At 31.6% G+C, this 16,922-nt stretch overlaps 2 protein-coding genes across 3 annotated transcripts; one reads left to right on the forward strand and one right to left on the reverse strand.

Moving 5' to 3' along the window:
* Positions 1-1,592: 1,592 nt before the first annotated feature.
* LOC148233365 (senecionine N-oxygenase-like) lies at positions 1,593-6,233 on the reverse strand. 2 transcript variants are annotated; one of them, XM_088189385.1, is made up of 8 exons: positions 6,092-6,233; positions 3,303-3,516; positions 3,102-3,240; positions 2,854-3,025; positions 2,515-2,790; positions 2,280-2,443; positions 2,065-2,211; positions 1,593-1,912 (listed from the first exon to the last, which is right to left on the reverse strand). In XM_088189385.1, exons 2-8 carry the CDS (start codon positions 3,494-3,496, stop codon positions 1,694-1,696), a joined length of 1,311 nt encoding a protein of 436 aa, XP_088045511.1. In that variant the 5' UTR covers positions 3,497-3,516; positions 6,092-6,233; the 3' UTR covers positions 1,593-1,693. The 2 variants fall into 2 exon arrangements, with proteins under 2 accessions (XP_088045511.1, XP_088045510.1); XM_088189384.1 differs by lacking the exon at positions 6,092-6,233 and adding an exon at positions 3,590-3,651.
* tst (superkiller complex helicase subunit twister) lies at positions 5,840-16,922 on the forward strand. Its single transcript, XM_088189382.1, has 19 exons — positions 5,840-5,973; positions 6,041-6,211; positions 8,695-8,923; positions 8,991-9,233; positions 9,299-9,585; positions 9,739-9,851; positions 10,250-10,481; positions 10,549-10,732; positions 10,797-10,913; positions 10,991-11,099; positions 11,370-11,601; positions 11,665-11,821; positions 11,888-12,032; positions 13,754-14,061; positions 14,126-14,562; positions 15,793-15,974; positions 16,045-16,312; positions 16,385-16,543; positions 16,633-16,922. The coding sequence occupies exons 1-19, from the start codon at positions 5,941-5,943 to the stop codon at positions 16,807-16,809; spliced, it is 3,783 nt and encodes a 1,260-aa protein (XP_088045508.1). The 5' UTR covers positions 5,840-5,940; the 3' UTR covers positions 16,810-16,922.

Below are 16,922 nucleotides of genomic sequence, written 5' to 3' on the forward strand. Positions count from 1 at the left end.
GCATTTAATTTCACTAGCACCTATCAGTTAAATTATATTTTCACTAGTAGAAATACTCATATATATTCACTGGTGAAAATTTATTTGGACTTCACTAGTGAACATATAACTTTACTTAAAAATACACATTCACTGTAGAAATTCCCCGGTTAAGTAGGTAATGGGAAATACCCAGCTATAATGACGAAAAGTTTCTTTTTCATTTCGCACCATTCAGCACATGAATCGACCTAAGAAGTTGTCGTGAACCGCGGGGCTTTTTAAATGCGGGGTCAGGTTTCTGGAACACGCTGAACCCTCCTTGAGCCGGCCCTGCCCACCAGCGGGCGATATTACCCACTTTGAGAACCTATGATTTAAAGGATCACAATATTCTTATACTGAATCTTGTGCGGAACCATTTCTTCGTATACGCATTTCTACAGTTCGTACTACGTACAAATGATGTGATATAAATTATATATATGTATATATAGATATAGATACGTAGGTGGATTGTTCAAGTCATAACGTCGCAGAATGTCCAGGACGTCTTTAAGTGCAAATTAACTCCTGGTGGCTCGGAGGTGACGACTGGGCTGAACTAAAATGTTGACGATTGAAGTGGAGAGGCTGTTTTATCATCATGATTACAATCACATGCAGATTTAACTATTGTTATTTCACTGGATGATATCGGATTGTTACCAGCAACATTTGGTAATATTGCTACCTTATCATTCCTATCCTATAATGTACCCACGCGCATGCTTCCTAAAACCATGTGTCCTCTCTGTTCTAATATACAACGAAAAAAATTGTTCTGTCATTTCAGTGTGGATTCTATAGATATTTTTCTCGCTTATCCCTATATCTAGATACCACATGTGTTGTTTTAATATGTCTTTAAACAGTTATTATTTTATAATTACATTTACCAAAACAGTAATTTACTTATTTGCGTTTAGTTTTCACATGTTCGCTCCACCGCATTTTTGCGACATTAGCATAAGTTAAGACCTCTCAGGTGATTGTTATTAGTGATGTACCAATTTTTCTATTTAGAATTACAAGGAGTCGTTTTTCTTGTCGAAAGTGACGTTAGTTTTAAGCCAATTTCTTTTTCTTCAACAATATTTCTTATCGATAGTCTATTTTTAATTTGCTTTGATATGAAAATATACTATTTGGATAGCTCCGTTATTCGAATGCGTTTATTTGCAATAAACTAAAATGATATTAGCAGACCTGGCTTTTGTACATTATACATTGTCGTATGTTTACTTTATTTGCAAGTTGTTACTATTTTCTCTTGTAACAATATTTATTTTTATTGTATTTCTCTATATGTTCTATACAAATATATAGAACATATGAAGAAATTTGCTGTGAAAAAGTTTTGTATTCTAGATATATCCTAAATACTCAAAGAGACTTAAGATATATCTAGAATACAAAACTACAAGTCTCCAAAATAGCTTAAAAAGTCCTGCTTCTTGTTATCATTGTAACTTATTAACTCTTCCAAGCAGACCACCTTTAAAATAATATTTTATACAATAATATATTTCCATTGGAAACAGATTAGATAAAATAAGAAAAAACAACATATCTTCTAATTACATTACAATTATCTACACCTTATGAACATTTATTTAATAATCATTAATTATAACAAATTGATACTGTTAAATAGTACATAGTATTAAATCATTTATAAATTTTCACACATAAACACGTTTTGTACATCACTCCATTTTTCTTCACCGATCTTCTTACTAATAAAATGCCTATCATCGATTATCTTTAAATCATAATTTCTATACGTGTACAAATCAGCCCTAAGGTCCATCAAGTGAATCCTTATAGCACAATACACTGGCGGTACGCATACAATTCCAGACTCATCAGCCATTTGGCAGTAGTACGATAGCTAAAATAATATCAAGTTAAACTTTCTCTATAATATCATTTGACCTAGATCATGATTCATATTACACGATTCCGATGAATAAGGAAAAGTTTTGAAATTATTATTAAATCAATTAATCTATGATTATATATATATATATATTTTATATTTACCTCCCTCTTCCCTAAATAATGTAGATTATTAACTTGCTTAAATCTGTTCAAATCTCTCGCTGTCATGAACGATTTCATATGTTTCAACATATCATCTTTACTGGGCAAATTAAATTTGCCTTTCAATATAGCCATCACGTATCTTACCTGAAATTATATTATTAATTAGTATTTTTATGTATATGATTGCTATATACATATATTGAGAATTATACTTGTATATCAATCATTGGCACAGCACATCCTAATTGTGGCACTCCAATAAAATACATTGATGTGTGATTTATATTAATGACATGCCGATACAATGGAGTAATACCATGCATTTGAACGGTCAGATCACATGATTGATCCAAAAATGGACAATGATATGAATAACCTAAATATAAATCAGTTATGTAGTGTTTTATTGGAAGCTTTATGCTTTCAATATGAATTATCAATATTAACCTGTGCAATAAATTACATGATCAATCTCTTCAGCAGTGCCATCTTTGAAGAGTACAGAGTTTTCGGTTAACTCCTTCACGTCTGGTTTCTGTATATAGTTTTCAGGAAAAGGACTAGATATGGTTTTATCTCTGTGATGACTTAGAAACAGTTTATCGGCAACCTGAGCCACTTCAATTGATATATCAAGACCAGAAGGACCTGAACCGACTATCAATACCTTCTTATTAGCATAAGGAGCCGGAAGTCTGTAATCGTGGCTATGACTTTGACTACCTATATTCACAAATAAATTCAGTAAAACAAGATAAATGTTTAATATATAACTCACATAATAACCTTTAAATACATCTTTCCCTTTCAGATTTGGTATTTCATAATGACTATAATGACCGTTGCATACAAATATATGACTGAATTCAGCGGTCTCAGAAATTCCAGTCTTTAAATCCTTATAGGTAACATTCCAAGTCTCTTCGATAAGCTTTACCAACGTAACGATGTGATGAAACTGTAATAAAGTCAAATATTATAGTATTCATTATATTATATTATAGTATTACTATTATGAATGAATATTATTTTACCTTTATAAATCTTTTGACACCAAAATTTTTAGCATAGTCGTTCAAATAATCTAAGAATACTTCATTTTTCATAAAAGTCTTGCATTCTTCTGATATTGGAAAGTCTGAATATTGCATTACTTGCTTTGGAAGGTTTGATCTGAAGACATATGCAGAGAATATTATAAACATGTTATATTATAACTATCTTATATTAAGTACCTTAAATTCTTATACATGCTCGTAGTCAATGGCAGTCCATATTCATCCACTCCAATTCTATCTTGATACATCCACGTACCACCGACGTCTCCGTTGATTTCAAAACAGACAATCTCGACATCGGGAAAATTTTTATTCAAAAGATGTACAGCGCACATTCCGGCAACGCCAGCACCGATAACACAAGCTTTCATTGTTGTAGATTGAGTTATAACTGAAATTCAAATCATATAGAATACAATCATAGTGAAAAACTTATCAATAGTGTTTACTTTAAAAGATAATACTTTAATAATCTAGAGTCTATTTGATATATGATTAATGAATGAACGAAAACAATGTACTATTCAGTCAACAAAAATGTTTTCCTTTATATACTGGAACATAAACCATTTTGAGGAACACTTAAACAACAATGTTTTGTGGTTTATAATACAAAAACAAATTTACTACACACAATCATCACAAAAATGCGTAATTTAAATAACAATACAATATTTTTAAACAAAAATATATTACATTAAAAAGATATATTATATTCTAATAATATTATATCCAATTATCACAATACATTATGTAATCTTATCAGAAAATAATTAATCCATATTTACAGTATAATGTTAACTGCTTTTAAATACAAGTATCATTTTGAATTAAAATAATTTGTTTTATTGATTATTATTGTATCTTATAAAAAAAAAACAAATAATCCAGGATCTGTCTAATCGATTTGATGCATGAAAAAAACGTTTCTACAATATATTATTATATATAGATCTACTATCAATTCACAGTTAAAGTATGATATTATTTTTACACGTACGATATCGATTAACAAAAAATGTAACTAATTTAACTAATATTTTAGGTATAATAGTTGAAAACTAAATTTAGCAAAGCTTAAAACCATTATTAAATTTAAAGTATTAATATAAATCGTGATTATACTGTTCGAAAATATTGTTGTATTTATATTGATCAGCTATAAATAGTTTTTTATTATTTTTTATTTGTATATGACATTAAAACCATTACTAGAATATATATTGCCTCACTCGTGACTAAGAGAGTTCTACGCAGATCTTGGTGCTATCATAAATTTTTGATTTTGGGCAAAATTTATGATTTTTCAAAAACTTTGCTATTCTAAAATACTTTTTATTGCATCATATGTTTGAATAAGATAAACTGTGATACATTATACATAACAGTTCGTTGAAATCTAATAATTTTCATTCGAGTAAACTTGTCAAAAATACTGTGGAGACATATTAATTTATTTTATTATGGCCAAAACTAGGCGGTACTCTGACGGCGGCAGAGTGCAAGACATTCTTTGGCGGAACTTGACGGGAGATTAACGGCCAGCGGTACATCGTCCGTCGATCACTTACACCACTACTTTGAATAAAATAATAATGCAGCGACCTAATCTTTGTGTAATCGCCACCCGTCACCAAATTACTATCAATTCGATTTTATTGCAATCTTTACACACAACATCCATTCAGCATCAGATGCCTTTATCTCTTGTTACACTATCGTACGTTTGGCCATTGCTAACTTTATTATTATTTCTGATTATCATTCCACAATGTTTTTAATATTCGGTTATCTTAAAAACGTTTATCTTACATTTTTTCGTTATATGTACCGATCACAATAAATCTTGTTTTAGCTTTAATTTCACTGGAAAGGAAATATTATCAATGCACGGTATATTTGGTAGAAATATTTTTATTTATATTAACTTAAATCTAATGATTTAAAAATCTAAGTGATAACTCTCTTATTCGATATGTTTAGCCATTTTGTCTGTGTTACTTGCTATAAGTGTCATATCCAAAAAAAATATATGACCATATACATGTACACTTATCCCTTGATTTACGCGATTAAGAAAAACTTGTTTTTTAAATACTATATATTAGCTTCTACGCGTGTAGCGCGGCGATGTACAAACGCATGGGTTAATAATGACTTTTTGAGCTTGACCTACATCTGGAACCTCTCCCGCTATCCATTAAGTGTGTCCTGAGTTGCTTTTAAGTTTTAATGTGCACGCTAGATAACCGAGCGTTTCCATTGCGATAGCGACGGCACGATTGTATTGTTTTTGACGTGGATTCTAAACAGGAACTCCCTTGAATTTTACCAGAAAAATGCATGTCAATTAATGAAATACTATGAACTTTAATGAAGTATTTGAAAAATGACCACCGACTGGCCATAATTTGTTAAAAGAAAAATATAGAAATTTAGAAAAAATATTCAGTGGCAAATAAAACATGGATAGTGAAGCACCAATATTGCTGTCTGAAAATTTGAGAACATGATACTCTCTCTTCAGAATTTCTGCAATTTTGCTTGGTTGTTCGGTAATACCCCATTAGGTATAAAATAATAATTAATAATATTATTTTAAATATGTTTATTTTTTCTATTGATTTTTTAAACTGCATTTTTTATAAGCTCAACAATTATTTCATTTATTTATTTGTATTTTTTAATTGGCCTTAACGCAATACCATGCGACTATTGCGCAAATGTCACTCTATACGGTCGTGTACGTATGAAAGGTGGCGCGAAACTGTATGACTGTAGAGAAGCAATCGAATGATATCGTCGAAAGGCGACGATGACGAAAGCTTGCGACAGTCTTGAGGAACAAGTAGGTCGATTTGTGTACGTTTTAAGCGACGATTTCATTCACGTTTACCTTATCTTTTGTACGACAGTGGTTGGCTGAAACGGGAGAAGAATGGCTAGAGGACGAAATAGAAAAGTACCTGAAACCCGCCAATCTCGATCTGTGGTCCGCCGAAAGAACGAGGAAGGTCTGGCACCCGGAAGGTCGATTTCGCTCAGTGTTTGTGAACGAATTTCCTCCGATTGTGACAGCTCTGCAGGTTAGCCAATACAATATGCTTCATTTGCATTCGAAGAGATCTTCATTGACGTTTAGTATTGCCATGAACAATAATAATTCTGTTTATATAGTCGACTGCTTTTTAGTATCTGTTCAATTTTTCATAGATTGGCCAAAAATATATATTTTTTTAAATTTGCAAAATTTTATTTTTTTAGTCATTTAGTTTTATTTCGTGTCTTCTCAGTATATCATTGCTAATTTATATATTATCAAAACAATAAAAATAACATTTTATAAAACAACACATTCAACCCTTTTTGTGATAAAGAAATTATGTTTGTTTTGAGTAGACATAGATTTAATCATAGAAAATGCTTCGGTAAATTCTAATTTTTTGCTATATTTTTGGGTTTTCGTCGTGGTATATTCTAAGTGGATAGATTTTGTAATCCCCAAAAGCTTAGCCTATCTGTAGATACTCTAAAACCAGGCGAAGATTTTTCTATTTGGGATATATTATATTTCACCGATCTAGCATTCTTTTCTCTGACTTAGTAGTAGGATGAAATTTGCTCCATACAATCTTTAATAGATTCAAAAATGTTTTGTTTTGCTTTAAAAGGGTCTTTTCTTTCTACTATTTTGTATATTTATTTTTTTGCAATCAGTCAAAAATTCAAATCTTGTTGTTACAACTTTGATAGATATTATTTACATACTTAGAAGAATAGCAATTAGCAGAATATGATTTCGCTATTCAAATAATTCCATATAAAAATTAAATATCTTATTACATTATAAAATTTTCAGAAAATGGGAAATACAAACATTTGCTTTTTCTCAATAAAAAAATCTTTGGAAGAAAGATTAGTCTTATTTGTATTTCAATTTTAAAGACAACACCAAATATAAATTTTTGAACTCTTTATATTTATTTTTCTAAATAGAAAATAAATATAACGAGTACAAAAATAATTACAAAATTTACTTTTTATCGCAGTAAATTCTCATTTTAACTTACAAAAATGTATCTCTGCAAAATAATAATCCTTATAATATTGAAAAAAAATAACTTTTGGAAAATCCATTTTCTACACCAAAAACATACGTTTTTTCATATTTAGAACCCAAGTTGAAAGATAAAAATATAGAGATATTTAAATATAAGTAATTTTGATAAATATTCATGATTAGTTTATTCTCTAATTATGAAAGAGGTTTTTGTAAATATTGTTCATTATTTGCTCCCGCAGTTGTAGGTGAATGCCGATACTATGGTGAAGCCGGAACTTTGGTTACAAAAGTTCTGAAAGCATTTTTAAAACTTCTCGGTAATGACTGAATATTGGAAAGATACTAACGAAACAATTATCATAAAATATCAGCTCAAACTAACTGCAGAAGATTTTTTACGTTATTTTAAGAACAAGCCACAAAACGAAATATCTAATATTTTATCTTCAATTCGACTGAAACAAGTCAAAGAAAATCGTAAAAGATGTGTTCCTACTATTGATATTATTATAACATTTGAAAAACAAAACAGCTTTTAGATTTCATAGAGATGATGGAATTTTAATAAATACTCATAATGAGAAATTAATAACCAACGGAGTAAATTTTTGGGAGATTTTAAAATAAATGATTCGAGAAGGAGATAAAATTCTTGAAAATAACATAAACGTTTTATGAAATCCACAAATACAGTTTTCAATGTAAAAGCTAGATGAAATTTCTGAATTAGTCATTATTGATGTAAATGTTCTTCAAGAACACGTTCATTTTCCATCTGAGACATTGCTGCTAATAATATAATAGCCGTTTTCAATCTAGCTTATCGGCCAGAGGCAATTTATTTTAAATAAATTCGCCACCCTTCTCTAATTGGTCGTTCAACCAAAAAGGGAGGACCACAAAATCCACCTTAAAGTGGCTATGAATATAAATACCGGGACCCTGGCAACCAGAAATCACTTCTACTCAGACAGTTCGTCTGACATACTTAAGTCCATATCGGAGTTCCATTTTTCTCTTCTCATTCACTGCTCCAGCTCGATGTCTAAAATCCAGAGCGACTTACTTTGGGGACGCCTGCGCCTATGGACGTATCCACAGATAACCGCCCCAACCGTTGCATAACAAACAATTTATATTTGTCTTAATCAAATAAAGACCTGGACATAATATATGGTTTTTGTCCATATATAATTAAATTAAAATAAAATCGAGACATGATAAAACATTTTTTTCCATTAAAATCTCATGTTCTTCTAATTTATTAATACATTTTTCTGAAATGGGTTTTACACCAGAATAGTTTTCTTATTATAAAAAAATACACTACTATGTATTTACCATATTTACTATTATTTATATTGTAATGTTAATTTAAAATCACATATTTTTTATGTATTATGTTCAATTTGGCCAATTTCAATTTCAAAATTCCCTGACAATTTTTTGTATCCGCTGTTAGTTTCAGTTGCTTTCTATGTAATTCTAAATTATCGTCTTTTTCAGCCTATAAAAGATGAGAAAACGGGCAAAATTATAAATTGGAAAGAACAAATCAAAGTCGGAATTGGAAAAACTAATGATCTCACTATGAAACGTCCCCCATTACCACCTCACTTGGCCACCAGGGGCAATCCTTCTCGATTGCCATTTTTACCTACCTGCTTCATAGAGGAAAAATTGAAAACACCCACTGTCGATAGGATCAATCTGAATGAATCTTTCATGGGCGAACGTAAGTTATTAAAGCAGCTCGCTCATAGCTAAATACTATTTTTTAATAATTCTTAAAAAACTTACAGATCTACTACGCCGAGAACATGTCTTTAACCGCGGTGTAGACTTTAACGAAGACGGATGCACCCCAACTAAAACAGAACTGCAATCAACAATGGGAGTACCAGAAGAAAAAGTACACAAAGCAACCTCAGAAAGCGAAGACAAGGCAAATGTAGTTGAAGAAGTTGAAAATGTTGCAAGTGACATAGATAAAAAACAGGACGAGACCGATACTATTACCGAAGAGCAGAAAGATCATTTACAAGGTATTGTTTTTTTTTATTGCTTTTTTCCTTTGATTCGGTTTAATATATACTATTTGATAATAAAGATCTTTGGGTGGATGAAAACGAAGCTAACCCGAAATTGGACATTATCGATCCGATGGAACGTATGAAATTGCAAACAGATGAGAAAGAAGAAGAAGAATCGTCTGTGATCGAACCGCTGAATAATTTGCCCATCTTGAATATATCGAAGCACGTGCAAACCACCAAAAGTTACGGCAGCGATTGGGTTGAAATACTGGATACGAGCAAACCAGTAGAAGACTTTGAAAAGAGAGTTCCGAATATGGCTTATAAATATCCATTTGAGCTGGACACGTTCCAAAAATTGGTAAATTAAATTATTAAATCATGTTATACAGTTGATACGTTAAGAAGCTTAGGTAAATTATTACCTAGTCTAAATGAATCATCTGTATTTTGTTTTAGTTTTTTTATAACGTTCTTCATAATGTATTATAATTAATATTAATATTTTATCTAGGCTATTATAAAGCTGGAAGAGCAAGGACATGTGTTTGTAGCTGCACACACCTCTGCTGGTAAAACAGTGGTGGCAGAATACGCCATTGCTTTGTCCCTCAAACACTGCACAAGGTACTTCCTCGGTTAATAGAATTGTCTCTCCTTTTATTATCTAAAAATGTAATCCTTATATGGATTTACTTTCTGGAGTTTCGTAGGGTACCAACTTGGGACCACTGTTGTTTTTATTATTCATAGACGTAACCATTAGAAACTGTCATTTAACTGACTAAAGAGATTTCCATTAAAGACCTCAGAATTAAGTTTGAGAAAAAGTAAAAATTCTCTCTATGTGTCAAATATTCTAGGAAGCTCAACATAGTTATAAAGAACATGTTTCACTTTGAAAACCATCAGTGATTCGTATCAATTATGAAACAGGATCATTAATTTGATACTGATTGTAAAAATAATCCAAAAAAGTCTTCTGAAATACATCTATCTATATAATTATAATTATAACATTACAGAATCATATACACTTCTCCGGTGAAAGCTTTATCCAATCAGAAATACAGAGAGTTTGTAACCGCATTTGGCGATGTAGGTCTTTTGACCGGCGATATACAAATCAACACCACAGCCAGTTGTCTGGTAATGACCACAGAGATTTTAAGATCCATGCTCTACTATGGCGCCGACGTAATCAGAGACTTGGAGTATGTGATATTCGACGAAGTACATTACATTAACGACACTCAGGTAAGCCACTGCCGTGATCCATATTATTATCACTACAGCATTTTAAACATCGAATATAACTTACCAGAGGGGATACGTGTGGGAAGAAGTGTTGATTTTACTACCCGCTCATTGCGGTATCGTAATGTTGAGCGCCACCGTGCCCAATACTTTGGAGTTTGCCGACTGGGTCGGGAGAACGAAGAAGCGGAAGGTTTACGTAGTTTCGACGACCAAGCGACCCGTGGCTCTATGTCATCATCTTTACACAGGTATAAAATCATTATATTTTAATATACCTTGCTGCTTGTAACTATTTTACTTTTATTAAATTAGGAACTGGTGGAAAATCAAAAGATGACATCTTTATGGTTCTCGGTCCAAATGGTGATTTCCTCAGGGGTGCTTATAATGCAGCTTCCAAGTCGATGCTACTTCGAAAAATGAAGAAAGGTATTGAAATTAAAATATATGTTATCCCAAATTTTTGTTATTGCTTATCTTCAGATTCTGTGTTTGATAATTTTAAGGTCCTGTCAACAAATATGCTCAGGAAAAAACAATGTGGATCGGATTGGTCGATCACCTTAGAAGAAATGATAAACTTCCCGTGGTCGTATTTATACTATCCAGAAAAAGGTATGTTTAAAACAATAGTAATATGAGTCTGATTTAGTGATTGAAATAATACCGGCATTAAATTACAATTAGTTGTTTAGTATAAGTCCAATGGCATGTATGTCATGCCCAATATAATTTCTATTTTCTAAAGCCTTTTTGAGTAACTTGATGATAAAATTTTAATTAAATTAAAAAAAAATTGTAATACCGGTAGTATTGAAGGTCGATTTGTGCCACAATACCGGTATAACTACTATTGCAAACTCTAGTCTGATTATTTTATTTCAGATGTGATACTACAGCCGAAAATTTGAGGTCATTGGACTTGACGACGGCCAAGGAAAAGAGTCGCATACATGTATTTTTCCAGTCATGTCTTAAGAAACTGAATAACTCCGATAAGAAGCTACCGCAAGTGACCACGTTGCAATCGCTGCTGGCTAGTGGCGTCGGCATACATCACAGCGGAATATTACCAATTTTGAAAGAAGTCGTCGAGATGCTGTTTCAACTGGGCTTAGTAAGAATATAAACAAAATTTATTTTACTAAAGATCGTATATTAATAATTTAATTTAATTTAGGTGAAAATATTATTTGCAACTGAGACATTTGCCGTCGGAGTCAATATGCCGGCGAGAACCGTCGTCTTTGATTCCGTTACCAAATACGACGGACTCAACTGGAGACTTTTGCAGACATCTGAATATATTCAAATGGCTGGTCGAGCCGGTCGAAGAGGTTGTTATAAATATCATCATAATTTTGCTATCACAAATCTAAGTTTATTTTTGTCTTTAACTATAGGTCTCGACGACACAGGCACTGTAATTATTTTATGTAAAAAAGATATACCAATGAGCTCGGATCTTATAAACATGATGCTAGGAAAGCCATCTAAATTGGAATCACAATTCAGAGTTACGTATGCTACAATGCTCGGTTTGCTAAGGTAAAATTATATAAAACATTTATATCTTACTAGGAGTATTATAGAGGAAAATATTCTTTGAACCGAGAATAATTAAGAATTTAATTTTTCTTAAACTATTACTAATAATAATCAATATATTGCTTATTCTACGAAGGCTGAAAATTGCTGTCAATTCATAATCTCAGTTGAGAGCGGATTCATGATATCAACTAAGAAAATATTTTCATTGTACTTGCCGATTTGTGACAGCAAGCCTTTCAGACCAAAGATTTTCATATGGAAATCATATTCTTCTTTCAAGAATCAGACTATCGCTGTCTGAGGGGCTCTGCTACTACTAATGTAAAGAAAGCCAAGGGAAAACGAAAACCAAAATGAAACATAATAAATAGACTCGTATTTTTTTGGGACGCTTATTACGTTCGGGACTACTCCTGCTTCGTTCGTTGCTCTGAATATCTTCGCGTCCTACATAAAATTAAATAGATTCGTTGAGAATTATTCATGGGGTGCTCACTGTTCTGACTAATGCTCGCTCAGATATTTTATAATATTTTTCTAAAATAAATAATTTATTATCCATTTATATTTATAAATGTTATATATTTTTCAATTCACATGATCATCCTATATTTTTATTCTAATCATTTGATATTTATTCTGACTGAATAATATAATTATGACCATTCATTATTTTAATTCTGATTGTCCTATATTTTTATTCTGACCGTATGTTATTTTTACTTTAAACAATTGATATTTATTCTGACTGAGTAATATAAGTATGACTAATTATTATTTTATTTCTGATCGTCCTATATTTTTATTCTGACCGTATGCTATTTTTATTCTAACCATTCGATATTTATTCTGATTTTTAATAATATAATTATGCTTATTCATTATTTTAATTCTGATCGTCCTATATTTTTATTCTGACCGTATGCTATTTTTATTCGAACCATTTGATATTTATTCTGACCCTGAATAATATAATTATGACCAGGCTGTTAATAAAATGCTGACCTAAATTTGATTTTTATTCTGACCCAATGTTGACTTAAATTCTTATAGTTCTTGTCTGATTTTAACTAAACTTTTCTGAAAAATTTATTTTTTAAATATCTTAGCTAAGTTCGTTAGCCAACCTTATCTGCCATCTGGTTTTAAAATTTATAAAAATATATCATTATAATTTATACATTTTATAAATTTTTCAAAGGTCCTAGAGTGCAACTGAGAAAAATTTAGAACGGCCAAAATTAAATCAAATGAAAGATATTTCATAATATCCATCCATCAAGTTTTCAAGCATTGTAATTTTTTTTTAATTTGTATATTCTTAGGTTCTAAAAATATTCTAAAATCATTTAACCCTTTGACTGCTGATGACACCTATGGAAGTCATTAAGAAAATCGCCAGTATGCATTGGGCATCTAAATGTGTCATGAACCTTTGAGCCTTGTACTATTTTTTTGCTGTTTAATTTAAGGTTGAAAAACACCTCAATTTATTGAAATAATATTTAAATAACTTATAGCATAAATAGGTGCTTCTCTATATATTATCAAATTTCAAAATGGCGCGCAAAAGGGTTAAAAATGCTCTATAACTAAGAAAAATTTAAATTCTTTGCAAGTGATCTTTTTGAAGAATATTATTGTTCATTGTAAATATTCGCTCCGTTCTCCAAGAATATTCACATAATTTTTTCTAATCAAAATTCTTTTATCTGCAGAGTTACGAACTTGTCCATCGAGAGCATGATAAAATGCTCATTCCGAGAATTCGATACACAGACAAAAAACAGTTCGCACAAAGTTGAAATGGATAAAATATTCAAGAAACTATCTATAACTCCCAAGACGCCCAATTACGACTACCTCGGCAGGTTTTGTGACGTGGCACTTCAATATTACGAAGAGTCGTGCGATATCATGCCTATCCTTCTAGCTCAACGGAATCTACACAGCAGCCCCGGCTCTATCGTTGTTGTCAACTTTGAAAAATACGTTAGTCACTTTGGGATCGTTTTGGAGTACTCAGGTCGGTAGTAAGTTTAATTTTAAAAATAATAAGTGTTGCAATAATAAACTTATACATAATTCAGGTACTAGGTCTGCCGATTTCAAAATCTTAGTATTAGAATTTGACGAAGAATACTATAAGACTCCGCCGGACATACTCAATACCAACATGTGGCATTCGATTATCCAATACACAGGCCATTGCGCACGCTTTGCGAAAAACTACAAGTTCCCAAATCACACGATCATAACTGTCAAGTCGAAGAACATCGCAAGAGTGCTAAAAGATAGATTCAAGGGTGAATGTAAATGCGTGTTGAATGACTACGAAGTAAGGAGCCATATGAAATCTAATTTGATGCCAAATAACGCATGCACGGTGGCCGTTCACACGCTAGTGAATATCACATACATGTACTACAACGAAACGGGTAAAATTGATTTCGCGGACTTGGTAAAAGGCTTGAAAATTAATAATGGAGCGATACTGGATTCTATAAAGAGCTTCTTGGATTTAGAGGTGATTTTTTTTTTTATAATAACTAGCTTCACTCATACCATAGACTATGTTTCTTGTGGAATTGTTTTCACCTGCCGCCGAAGTTGAGGAAAATTAATAATTAAAGGTTTTGTCTCAATCATACATGTGTTCAATGCCCTCACAATATTTTAGGAAATACAATAACTTACTAGATAACTAATAACCTCTTTGTTCATTTAAGTAAAATAAACGTGTTGCATCTGGCATCCGAAATATTTATTTTATCGAGTCAAATGAAAACATTAAATATTTATTATCGTACTTTATTTATATTATATATAACATAATTTGTACAAAATGGCATAATGTAAAAAATCTTTTAGGCTGAGTGCGGGTCACTTGTGCATATTTTTGTCGCACCTGGATCTATTTCCTCCTATCGCCTCTAACTGTCCAAAGATGTGACAATCACTAAGGAAAAAATTCGATGAGTACAGCGAATGTTCAAGATAATCGAAGTATGGATCTTGGATCGTTACAACCATTGAACTGACTGGACATGTGCTCCAAAATTATCCTTCATTCATCCCAAGAGAGAATCAGCATAATCTCCTTGTTTGCTCTCTTGGTTTCGGACTGGTGGTATCGAATCTAGAGTACATCTCCAGTAAAAGTACCTAGTAGGCTCTGAAACTGAAATCAACTAGTGTGGTATCCACCTTACAGGACTTTCTCTAGAAGTGAGTCAATTTCATTCATTGCTACTCGGCGATTTTATTTGACTATGCTTTCAATTGCTACAATAGACTTATCAATACTCAGTGTGCCTGACCTATTCTAAAGTCTGCTACAGAACTGGCGCCGTTTAGAAATTTTCTAGTCTACTCATACACTTGCTGGAATAACAGACATGCATCACAATACTGAACTTTCATTCGTCAATGAATATCAACTAGTTAAACTCTTTAACTACTTGAAAAACGAATGACATTTTGATGCATGCTGCAAGTGCGGTGGCCATTTTAAATTACTGCTGCGCTTTCATCTTGCATGCCTGATTTGCACTGCCACTTTTCAAAATATATGTAACAATGTTTTGAATTTTTATCGCACTTTTAAGGGTGCTTTATTTGACTCGCCAGTGTATTATTTAAATTACGTTCCGAAAAAAATATCTTGCTAAATCTATTATATAATACGTTCTTATTTAAATAATTATCTAATTATCTACCAACATGATTTTATTATAGCACTTATAAAATATTTCAGAAACAACTTCATTCGTTCGGATATATTTGCTTGCATCATAACTTTTACAATGAGTTTCCGTTAGTGTTCCGGAGGAAAGAATTGGAATGGAAGTATGAAGAATTGGTAAGGTTGTTGTCTACCGAAGAAATGTCATTATACCCTGATTATCAAAGAAGACTAGAAGTACTTAAAGAATTGAGGTTAAATTTAATATTTTACACTTAAATTAATTATGAATTTCATTTAAATTTTTTTTTTTTTTTTTTTTAGATATATCGATTCTCAACATCACGTGGTGATAAAAGGCCGCGTCGCTTGCGAATTGGGAAAAAACGAGCTTATGATAACTGAAATTGTGTTTAGAAATGTTCTAACAGGTCTCGACGCTACGGAAATAGCGGCATTGCTCAGTTGCCTGGTTGTTGAGGCGCGTATTGAACTTAAAACTCCGCAGAAACTTGACCCCAGGCTCGAAAACAGAATTGTAGAAATTCAATACATAGACGAAGACCTTTCGGAATTGGAAAAGAAATATCTAGTCAGTATAATAAAGAGCTAATGCTATTATTTTTTAGCTACCTTTCAAGTTAAATTCATATTTTAATTACAGGTCGGAGCGGAAGATCCTACTGCTCAGAATAATCGTTTAAATTTCGGTTTAGTGGAGGTCGTATACGAATGGGCCAAAGGAAAATCTTTTTGCGAAGTTATTGCAATTACCGATGTTCAAGAAGGTATCATCGTTCACAGTATTCAGAAACTACACGAAGTGAGTATTACTTTTTATGATTTATCATCGGAATTTTAATCGATGACAGTAATAGTTTTTATAAATATGAAATATTTACATCTTTCTAGGTATTGATGAATGTACGAGACGTTGCTAAGATCATCGGAGATCCTGTTCTTCAAGCTAAAATGGATGAGGCCTCTTTAGCTATAAAAAGAGACATCGTTTTTGCTGCTAGTCTATACACACAAGACGATATAAATTCTAATTTTATCAATTTTTCTAAAAGTTCTAATAGTGAATAAATTTTTTTAAAAATATCAAATACATAAAGCAGTATCAAATGCATTTAAATTTGTAATTATATTTGTAAATTGATATATTTTTATAATTAATAAAAATGTACTGTTTTTACTTT

Source organism: Plectrocnemia conspersa, unplaced genomic scaffold, assembly GCF_051122295.1.
Source record: "Plectrocnemia conspersa isolate PC_06_02 unplaced genomic scaffold, ASM5112229v1 ptg000008l, whole genome shotgun sequence".
In the NCBI taxonomy this organism is placed as follows: Eukaryota; Metazoa; Arthropoda; class Insecta; order Trichoptera; family Polycentropodidae; genus Plectrocnemia; species Plectrocnemia conspersa.